The sequence below is a fragment of the Columba livia genome, chromosome 29 (genome assembly GCF_036013475.1).
Source record: "Columba livia isolate bColLiv1 breed racing homer chromosome 29, bColLiv1.pat.W.v2, whole genome shotgun sequence".
NCBI lineage: Eukaryota > Metazoa > Chordata > Aves > Columbiformes > Columbidae > Columba > Columba livia.
The window spans coordinates 926,058-936,586 of NC_088630.1; the positions used below are offsets into that span (position 1 = coordinate 926,058).

At 46.8% G+C, this 10,529-nt stretch overlaps 1 protein-coding gene across 1 annotated transcript; it reads left to right on the top strand.

Moving 5' to 3' along the window:
- Nucleotides 1-740: 740 nt before the first annotated feature.
- On the top strand, nucleotides 741-2,970 carry HOXC12 (homeobox C12). Its single transcript, XM_005514729.3, has 2 exons — nucleotides 741-1,420; nucleotides 2,176-2,970. Exons 1-2 carry the CDS (start codon nucleotides 856-858, stop codon nucleotides 2,412-2,414), a joined length of 804 nt encoding a protein of 267 aa, XP_005514786.1. The 5' UTR covers nucleotides 741-855; the 3' UTR covers nucleotides 2,415-2,970.
- The last annotated feature ends 7,559 nt before the right edge of the window (nucleotides 2,971-10,529 follow it).

The window sequence follows — 10,529 nt, forward strand, 5'->3', positions numbered from 1 at the left end:
CATATTCTGTACGTATGTGCGCCTTGGCGCATATGGAATATATACCGAGTAAATGAAGGCTATATATAGTCGTGTTCTTCTGGCTGCTTTATTCGACACAGATCATTAATAAAAGCAATTGAGGATTGGTAAAAAATCTTCCATCCCTCCTTGAGAGGCTGCATTTCCCAAGTCCACGACAAAGGCACCGAGTCCGGGAGGAGGGGGCCAAAAATGATCATAATCGTGCTAAAACAGAGTAGAAAAGGTCGCAAATCGCCCCCAACTCTCCCATCCCACCGCGCGTAAATAGGAGCCTGTTGCGGGCACCATCATTCGTCTCCTTAAAAAGCCCGTAAACTTTATATGACACAATATCTAATAGTAATTTATTGGGGAGATATTGTAAATTCGAACTGTTTTAGTTAATAAAGTAGCTAATTAATGAGAAGCAGCCCCGCTTTTGCAGAGGGCGGAGGGCCTCGAAGTGTTGCCGGGGGAGGGGTGCGCAGCGGTTTTGGGGCAATACCCTCGCCTATGGATTCTTTTATACTAAATATGACATTTTAGGGCGTTTCGCGATTCTCAAACCAGCGATGCAGTTGCCTTTTTTTTTTTTTTAATAAAATGCTTTATGGGATTTTTTTTTAATGATGGGGGTTAAAGGGGGGGGGGGGGGAAGAAAAGGCGTAAAAAGGCGGAACTTGCTGTTGTGTTTTGTCTCGGCTGCCAAGGGATGGGAGGGCCCCCCCCCTCCCTCCCAGCGTAATTTGGGGCTCACGTGACCCCCCCGGACCAATGAGGCCGAGCCGTCGGTTTAACTATGTTTAATGTCAGATAGCAATAAAGTAGAAGCTTTCGGTCAGGCCCGCGGAAATGGGCGAGCACAACCTCCTTAATCCCGGCTTTGTGGGACCTCTGGTGAACATCCACACGGGAGACACCTTCTACTTCCCGAATTTCCGTGCCTCCGGAGGGCAGCTGCCCGGTTTGCCTTCCCTCTCCTACCCCCGGCGGGATAACGTCTGCTCCCTCCCCTGGGCATCCTCGGAACCCTGCAACGGGTACCCCCAACCCTACCTGAGCAGCCCCGTCTCCATTAACCCTTCGTTCGGTCGAGCCTGCGATCTCGCCCGGGTGGAGGAAAGCAAATGTTATTACCGGGAAACCTGCTCCGAACCCAGCGGGCTCAAGAGGGAGGAGAGGGGTCGGGACAGTGGTTTGCTGCCCCTCGAATCCACCCTCCCCAATGGCATGGGGGGCAATTTCAGCAAATATGACTATCCGAGCAGCGAGGCGGTGCCCCACGACCCTCCGTCCTGCCAGTCTTTGGAGTCAGACTCCAGCTCTTCTTTGCTCAATGAAGGGAATAAAGGCACGCCCGGAGAAGCGGGGGGTTTGGTGTCCCCCCTGAACCAAGGCAGCACTTTAGGCACCGGTGGTAAGACCCGGGAATGGGGGTCTGGGGTCTGGATTTGGTTGGGTTATGGGGGGGTGATTGGAAACTTGCCGCTTTGGGGCTCCTTCGGGGTGCAATTCGTGGGCTCAACGGTGGGAAGCGGCGCGTCTATGTGTGCTGAGACCACTAGGGGTAGCACCGAAATCCCGAATGTTTTATTAGGTGGTGCTTCTTTTAAAAGAAAAGGCTATAAACATGTAAATATCCAATAAAAAAAAAAAAAAAAAAGAAAAAGAGAAAAAGGAAAAGGGGAGACGCAGAGCAGGGCGGTTGCGCATCCTGCGCGGCGCGGAGGGCGGCGGAGCGGCCGGGGGCTTTTTTGGGGACATCGCAGAGGTGTGTGCGCCCGGGGGAAGGGGGGAACAGGGGGGAGGCTTAAGGAAAACCCCCACAGATTTCTAAGTTGACATTGGGGTGGAAGTATCTCCCTTTGGCGGGGCCGGGGCAGCCGTAGAGCCCCTTCCCGGGCTCCCTGCCCGTTCTTCGCTCCGTGCCCGATTATAGCGCTCCCTCCCTTCCCTTTCCTCCGCATCCCCGCCCCACGCATCACCCGTGGCCCTGGGAGAAACCCAAAGCACCCACGGGTAGAACAGCGGGGGACAGCGGGGCCACCACGGAGGTGCAAAAAGGGGTGGGGGGGTGTCCCTTTTTTAAAAGCAATAGGGTTTTTTAATTTTATTTTATTTTAATTCTTCTTCTCCTTGCCAAGAGCTCAACTCTCGCTCCCCCTTTGCCAGGTGCTCCTTGGTACCCGATGCACACACGGTCCCGGAAAAAGCGAAAACCCTATTCCAAGCTGCAGCTGGCGGAGCTGGAAGGGGAGTTTATGGTCAATGAATTCATTACTCGCCAAAGAAGGAGGGAGCTCTCAGACCGATTAAACCTGAGCGACCAGCAGGTGAAGATCTGGTTCCAGAACCGGCGTATGAAAAAGAAAAGACTCCTCCTGAGAGAGCAAGCGCTTTCTTTCTTTTAAAGGTTTTAAAAGCATCTGTGTCGGGTATTAAAAACAAAATAGAAAAAGGAAATAATAAGGAAAAATACAAGAGCAAAAAGCCCCCTCATAGACTCTATAGCGTTCACCCGAGCTCCCGGGACTTGACCTGATCACTCTTAATCCCCCCATCCCTCCCTACCCAGAAATCAATGAATGAATAAATAAATGATATTAAGAAATAACCAGTTTCCCTTCAGATATGAAACCCGACAGCGAGAAAACGATAAATAATAGTAGGAGTTCTAATAATGCATCTTCTCTGCCGGGACGGCGGGGACAGGCGGCTTCCAGAGATGCTCGGCGGGCTGAAGCTTTGAGCTCGGCTTTAGCAGCTTTGCCTTTGCCAGCAGCACAGGTAGGGGTTCCGGGCAGCGTCGGGCAGCGTCGGGGGTCCCACTTCCCCCCCCCAAAAAAACCCCGCCCGGTTTCGGTTGGCGGCGGGAGCGGGGTTGAGGATGATGAGGGTGGACCCTGGACCTTCTCCTAAGCTGTTCAACAGGGTTTAGGGCCGGGTTGGTGTTTAGTGGGAAAGCGGGAGGGGGGAAGAGCAAAAATAAATGAATAAGGGGGAAAAAATAGGGAAGGGGATGGGATGTGTTGGATTCAGAAAGGACCGACCCCGCGTCCTTATTGGAAATGCTTTTTTTCAGTCCAAGATGTGTTTTTCTCAGTCTAAATTGAGGGTTTGCAGCTAATCAGGATCTCGAGGCTTAATTGGTGTCTCTAGGAAGAGGCGAGAGACAAAGACTGTGTATATATCCGGTGTATATGGTATATATCTACGTAATATATGAGGTATGTGTATCACACTATGTCCTTATAGAAATGAGGCTTTGGTGCAGGGGTTGGCGTTGCCCTCAGCGCCGGAATGTCCCAAGAAGGAAAACGCACCTCACCCCATAGAAAATAAGGGAAAAACCTGAATTTCCTTCCAATGTCAACTGAGCCTTTCGGCGACTTTTTTAATCGCTCCTCTTTGAATTCTCAGCGTTTCTCTGCACTGCCCCCAATTCTACCCTTCCTCTTTAAAACAATGATGTTTCTTTGCTCTTTTGCTGTGACTGTTGATGACGATGAAGGAAAATAAGTAGGAAAACTCCCTTTCTTTTGTACAACAGCCTGTTGGAGTCTGAGCGAGTCGCATCTCCCCTTCCCGGGACAGCTCGGGTGATGCTCTTTGTCGCATGTCCCCTTCCCGGGACAGCTCGGGCGATGCTCGTTGTCACACGGGTGCTGTTTTCTCAATTAAAAAAGCAAATTAAGAGGAGATTGTGGGGTTTTAAGAGGAAATCTATTTCATTCAGCCACGTCTCCTTTCCCCAGTTGCCCATCAAGTTAAAAACCGAGGGTTTCTAGCAAGGGCGATGCTTTCTTAGTCCCGCCAGCTGCAAATAGTCCCAATTTTAAGAAGAGTTGTCATGTTTTTTGGGGGGGCTCCCTAAATTCCTATCGCCTTTTTCCCTTTCAGGGCAATAGAGAGGGGCCTGGTAGGATGGAACGCATTTTCTTTATACATGTGCTGATATTTCTTGGAGGAAAACCACCAATTTTTTGGTGATTCCTTGTCAGGTCGAGGCACTTTTAGGTCGGTGGGGAGCGAGCCGGGTGCGGGGGGGACCAGATGATTTAGGGCTCTGGGGAGTTTTGCCTGCATGAGAAACTGTAATTCAGGATCAAAAGGCAACACAAAATCAGAGTTTTAATCTCGGGCCGAAGGGGAAGGCGGAGGCGGCGGTGCCGCAGTCAGGCGCTTCGCCTCGCCGCGCTTTGCTCCATTCGTTTTATATCGGAGGGGGGATTAATTTATATCGGAGGGGGGATTAATTTGATGGCAAAGCGGCGTTTTCTGGGAAGCCGGGCTGCTCACCACGTGCTCCCACTTCCCCGCGTTCATGGTCATGACCAGCAGCCCGGGAATGCTTTTATTTACGAGCTGCAAAGGACGGAGCCGACTCCGCACAAAAAAAACAACCCCCCCTAGGCCTTTTCCTTCGGCTTTTCTTTGCTGCAGGAGCACCCCCCTACTTTCACCCCATCCCTTCTCCTTCTTTTTTTGCCTTTTTAATTATTATTTCTTTTAATTCCTAAGCAGGGGAATATCACAGCTTTATTTCCTTCCGCTTCTTTTCTCAAGGAAACCCCCCCCATCTCTTCCTTCCCTTTTAACCCCCCCCGAAAAGAGCCGCCGCGGAGGGTGTCGCCTGTCGCGATATTGTGCAATAACGCCCAGGATGTGTTAAAACACACGGATATATTAATATATAGAAATACATCTCTAGATGCTCCAGCTCAATCATGTGCAATGAGAAGAGGAAGGAGGAATGTAACGGTTTGGGGGTGGTTGTGGGGGAGATTTTTGGAGGGGGGTTATTTTGAGGGGGTAGGTTGTGGCTTTGGGTGCTCTCAGGGCCACTTGTCGCAAAGGTGGCTCTGCACAGGGTGTCGTGGGGACCAAGGGGGGGTTGTAATGGAATTCCACGGGGAAAAAAGCACCAAATCCACGCAGTTTCTGCTGAAATGAGCTCTCAAAAGTGTCCCCCCCGCCCCGCCCCAGAATGAGGGACGGAGGGAGGTGAAAATGAGGGTGGGTTACGGTGGGATATCAGCGATGCTGCGTTGGATTTAATTCCTTCACCCCCAAAAAGCAAATCAATCCTTTTCATTATTCTTCACCCACCGAGGGGCCCCAAAATAGAAAGAAATGAACCCACCACCCTCCTCCCAACACAAAGGCCAGGACACCAGCAGCAAAATGCCGAAGCAAAAGGAACGTATATGCAATATTTCTCTTGATTGCTTTAAAAGAGGCGGCTGGGTGGGATTTCTGTTTGTTCCGTGTTTGTTCTCCGTGTCCGTGGTACCGTTTTTTCTGCTTGTATCCCCTAGTCTAGGTTATCCCGGTTGATAATACGCATCCTGTGCAGTATAGGTCATATGTAATGTTTCTTACCTCAAGCTATTCTATGTAGGGTCTATGCAAATGTCTGTTATAGCACGTTCTGGCTTTATATAGTCATGTAAAAAGTCGCTTCACAATTATAATAATAATTAAAAAAACCTGTATTATTATGTGATTTCTTGATAATAAATAAAATTGCCCAAACATCCACTTGGTGATTTACTGTTTGCTATTTAGAATTAGTATTAACTCGCAAGGTTAATAAAAGACTAACAACAAGAAAATATTGGCCGGCCTTCTGTGGCTTGTAGATCATCTTTTGGTCAAAAAAAAGAGAAAGGTAATTAAATGAATGTGTAAAATGTGCTGTAAAAGAAGAGAAATAGCGCTCGCTGCGTCGCTCTAAATATAATTAGAAAAATCCTGGGGAAACAAGAAGCATAAGTTAATCTCCACGTTGCTGGTTTAATGGGAGTTAGACTTGTGCACGTAGGATTAATTGGAAGCAAAACTCAACCAAAACGCTGTTTAAAAAAAGAAATGAGCTTGAATACGGGCTAATCTGGATCCTTTTGTCTCTGGTGGAGGGTACAGGGGGATTATACGTCTCTTGGAAGCATCTCACGCCCTGTGTACATATGGAAAATGCTATATGGATGGGTTTCTTATAGCTCGAGGAACCAGAGGAACGTCAAAGAAATGCCGGGAATGGCTTTAAGATGGGAATGAGACGTGAAAGCTCAGCTCTTAAATTGGAAATATATTAGAGTGGGTTTAGTTTCAGGCACGTTGATGCTCATTGTTATGGTTATGGTTATTAGGACCAGCGTTATTGCGTTTCTTCGGCGTAAATTCGCAGCAAATTCATTTAACAAGAGCAAAAAAAATAGCCCCGCCAGGCCAATTTAAATAAATTAGATGATGATTTCCTCGATTTCTCTCCAAGCGGATATTTATATATAATGAATTCTTTGCTTTTTCCTTATGGGGGAGATTCCAGACGCTTCTCAGACGCAGGAAAATTTGCTTGTAGAAGATCGAGAAGGGGGGTTTATTAAAGAATGGGGTCTATGGCGACTTAACTGATCCTTCCCCCAGTCCTGACCATACCCAGCCCAAATCCCAGTAATCCCAGCTCAACCCGCCCTCCAGCCTGGCCATACTGGGAGCCACTGGCCTGAGCCTAAGCCTGACTTAAGACCAGTTTTTCTTCCAGAAACACATGATTAAGATAAATCAATGTATTTCCCCCCATTTCTCCAGGCAGGATTCCCCAACAAAGGGCGAGTGTGTTTGGGACCTTTCAACATTATGAGGATTCATTGAGTACTGAGCAAGTCGCATCTTTTTTTCCCCGGAGCTGCTTGATTTGGACAGGAAGGAGAAGAGTAAATATTTCTATAGGAATGGGCCCCATTTCTGCTCCTTCCTGCAGCAAATCCCACCCACCCCACAGTGGTTTAATCTTGGGGACATAAATAAGTGGGGAAATTTGCATGTTTTGGGGCTCCTAGAGAGTGAAAATTCACATTTTTTCCTGCGATAGTTACTTGTTAAACTTGATTTTTTAGTATTTTTAACACGGATGCTCACACTTTCCTGTTCCTCCAGGAGAATATATGGACACATCTATTGTACAAGCGAACTCAAGTTAGACTTTTATCCACTTTTATTTCCTTCTTTCTATGTCAATCTGGCAGGAAAATGGGCAGGAGGAGGAATTATGCTGAACAGCTCTGAGCGCTATAGGGTGACATAAATTCTATATATTGCAAGCCGGTTCACCTTGAACAGGAATAGTTGGATTTCAAAGACATTCAAACACTCACGAAAATAGATAAAACTTATTTATTACCAGCGAGCGGACAGAACAAATTGTTGCTTCGCCATAAAATCCGTATTATTTCTGGGCTGGTTTCTTTGATTCAGCGGCGTATTTCATGGCTCCGGCTTTAAAATGGATTCGTTAGCGAGGGGAGAAAAGCCTCATCTCTTTAATTGCGAGGAATATTTCTAGCATTAATGACAAAGAGGTGCTATTTCACAGCTACTGCAGCAACCGACGAAAACATTAATGCGTGCGGGTTAATTTTAGGGATTTATTCCTTCTTCGGTGCGTTCCGTTTGTACTGAATATGGGGAATATAAGGTGCAAAGCAGGAATACAAAATAGGTATATTTTTCTGAGCCAGCAGATATGTTCTTGACACCATAATGCCGAAGAACTTTGAACTCCCTCTGCAAAGCCCGACTTAGCGCTGAGCTTATTTCAAAGCCATTAAGAGCCGCTTTAAGCCCAGTTTAATCAGCCCCCGAAAATTAGGGCGGAAAGTGAAAATTCTTTTTCTCCCGCTCCTCATTTTATTTCCCCCCTTTCCCCTTTTTTTTTTATTTTCTGAGCCAAATCGGAGTATTTTTACACCCAAATCCCGGCTGCCCCAGAGGTGGTTTAGCAATAGGAAAAATAGGGAGAATAAGAAATGCAGCAGAAAACAAACCCGCGGTGCTGACACCCGCTTGGTGCTTTTGCTGGAGTGGAGGGATCTGGAAAGTCCTCTTTTTTTTCCTTTATACGCCCCAAAATTAAAGACTAAAGGCGTAGCCTATAGAGCACGGAACGCTATAGGCTGGGGGTGCGTATAGGTGGCCCCGTGGGCTCTGGGTGCGCTCCAGCCCCTCGGATTTGGCCCAAAAGGAGCCGGACAAAGAACGAGGTGAAAGGAAAGTGGGTGCTGGAGGGTGGGGGCACCTCGGGGTGCTGGTGGGTGCGGGGGGGTGAGTCTCAGTCCAGCATCGTGTCCACGCGTGGAAATATTTGCCATTGCCGCTTCACACCGCCCTCCCCCCAAAAAATCACCCCAACCAAACAAAACAGACAAAAGCAAACCACTTGCAGCTGCATTTTACAGCTCGGAGTATGACAGGAATTAATAATAAATCTCATAATTCCCATTAAAGTGCAGCGGAATGACTGGATCCCCTTCTCCCGGTCTGTGTGTGGCTCCTTTGGCTAATTCCGTGATAAATTAACGATTTACTTTCCTCCCCCCGTGCTATTATAGGGCCTTTTTTTTGAGGCACATGCTCCCCCCCTTATCATTTATACGCCCATGAATGCCTTGGTTTGGTTCCGAGTGGGGGGTTCATAAATATCAAATCAACACAGAGTGGGAATAATTAGCAGCATTTATCAACATATGGCCACCCACCCCACTCCGAAACCTTCCAGACCCCGCCAGAGGAAAATGAAGTACGTCGCAAGTAATTAGTTCTAAGCAAATCACTGCAAATAAAAACTTAGAGGTAAGGCCTAATGAAGTACAGAGAGGGGGGAAAAAGCCTCTTTTTTATGGCTTGGTAGGTAGCAAGTAGACACTGCAATATTTTACTGTTGAGAGAATAAATTAATTAATATATCTGTAGCTAGCAACTCCAATGGCTCCATGGATGACTGCATTTAAAGGAGATATATGTATCCAGTCTCATTGGTGTTGTTAACAAGAGTGATAATAAAGATGAAAAGGATAAGGAAGATAAAAAGATCAGGCGGCTTGTGCTCCTCACTGCGGGTAAATTGCGCGGGTTTTCTAATGGCTGCGTCTTGTTGACTCTCCACAAACTTTAGTCAGACTTCATTAAACGGCCTCATTTGCGCGTTGCTCTAATAGGGAATAAAGATACGCGCCCCTCGCCCCCCAATAAATCTTGTATTAACAATCCTTGAGGGGGGCTCTCATTTCTCCAATATCGCATTAAAAAATGACTATTTGTGGAAAAATGAAGTATTTTGTCTGTGCAGAAGTATTTTGAATCCCTACGCATGGTACCAGAAAAATGGCAAAATCTTCTCTCTCCCCCATTTAGAATAAATCACATTTAGGCCGCGGTTTAGTCTGGCTGGAATACGAGAGAGTGCGCCTCAAATCCGCCTTAAAAATCTACCTGTGTTTTTATTTTAAGAGAGTATATGCTCTAATTTTAGTCTCGGCTTAGCCGAACAGAGAACACAGAAACCATCAGGATATCTCATTATAAAAACGTTTGCCAAAATTAATTCCTTTCAAATGGGAAAGCGTATTAATATTCATTTCTGCAGCCACTACACTCCTGTGCCTCCCAAACCGCGTCGGGTGGAGAAATGCCGATAATTACAGTGAGTGTGGAAATTCATTTCGGTTTTATGATTAACCAGTAAACCCTTATGAGGTGAGACGAGACGCTGCGAAAGGAGAAGCATTTAAAACATTAGGTATGGAAAAGTACAGTGTGAGACCCAAGGCAGCAATGGGACCCAAGGCAGCAATGAGGAACGACGGGCAGACTTCGGGTCTAGTAAAATGAGGGGGGGAAAGGAAAAAGAGAAGGGAAAAAGGTCATACACACCACAAATAAAGAATATTTTAAGGTAAAAATCATGTAAGATATTATGTTTTAATAGATGGTGTGGGGTACGGATTTTTTTCCTTCGCGGAACAATAATCCCGCGGGGTTTCGCAGGGATCTGCGAGATTAAGTGTAGGGGGGGCTGTATGAGGAAATATGCAGCAATATTCAGGTTTTCTAGCCATTCGTGCTCGTTTTGGGGGGTTTCCTTTGGATTTCCCCCCGACGTGACTCTACACCTTATTGCCCCCTCGAAATAAATCCCTTATTTCCAAGCCGAGCCCAAACACTGACTTTATGGGTATTTAAACCAACCATCTTCATCTGTAATTGTGGATGAAGAGTATTTATTGCTCCGGTGGATAACTAGATATATAATTATCTCTTTATAGAGAGACTGTGAAATAAAGCATCTGTCTGCCCCCCAAGACACACACAAAGGCGCCCAAGTTACACATCTGCACAAGCGCTTCTTGGTTTTTATTATTGTTCCACCCCAACTCTATTCCACAAAGTCCGAGGAAGCTTTTCTCAAACCTAAAAACAATCATCTTAACCCAATGAAAAGGCTTTGCCACGGATTTTTTTATCTCTTTCTATTTTTTTTCCTATTTTCTTTCCTAAATGGGGCTAAAGAAAACACCTATTTGCAAAGAGGAGCCACGCTGGCTGCCGCGGTTCCGCCTTGTCCTTTTTTATAGGGGAAAAGGGACTTTGGGGTGGATTACGGAGAAATCAAAGAGGTGTTCGGCGAGAAAAATGGGGTTTGGGTGCCTCTTATGGGCCGGGGGGAGACTGAGGGGCAGGGGGTG

Bases quoted from the DNA above. Each gene is read 5' to 3' on its own strand.
- HOXC12 (XM_005514729.3), top strand. From the start codon at position 856: ATGGGCGAGCACAACCTCCTTAATCCCGGCTTTGTGGGACCTCTGGTG. The intron at 1,421-2,175 runs GTAAGACCCGGG...CCCCTTTGCCAG, and splicing joins CAGCACTTTAGGCACCGGTG to GTGCTCCTTGGTACCCGATG.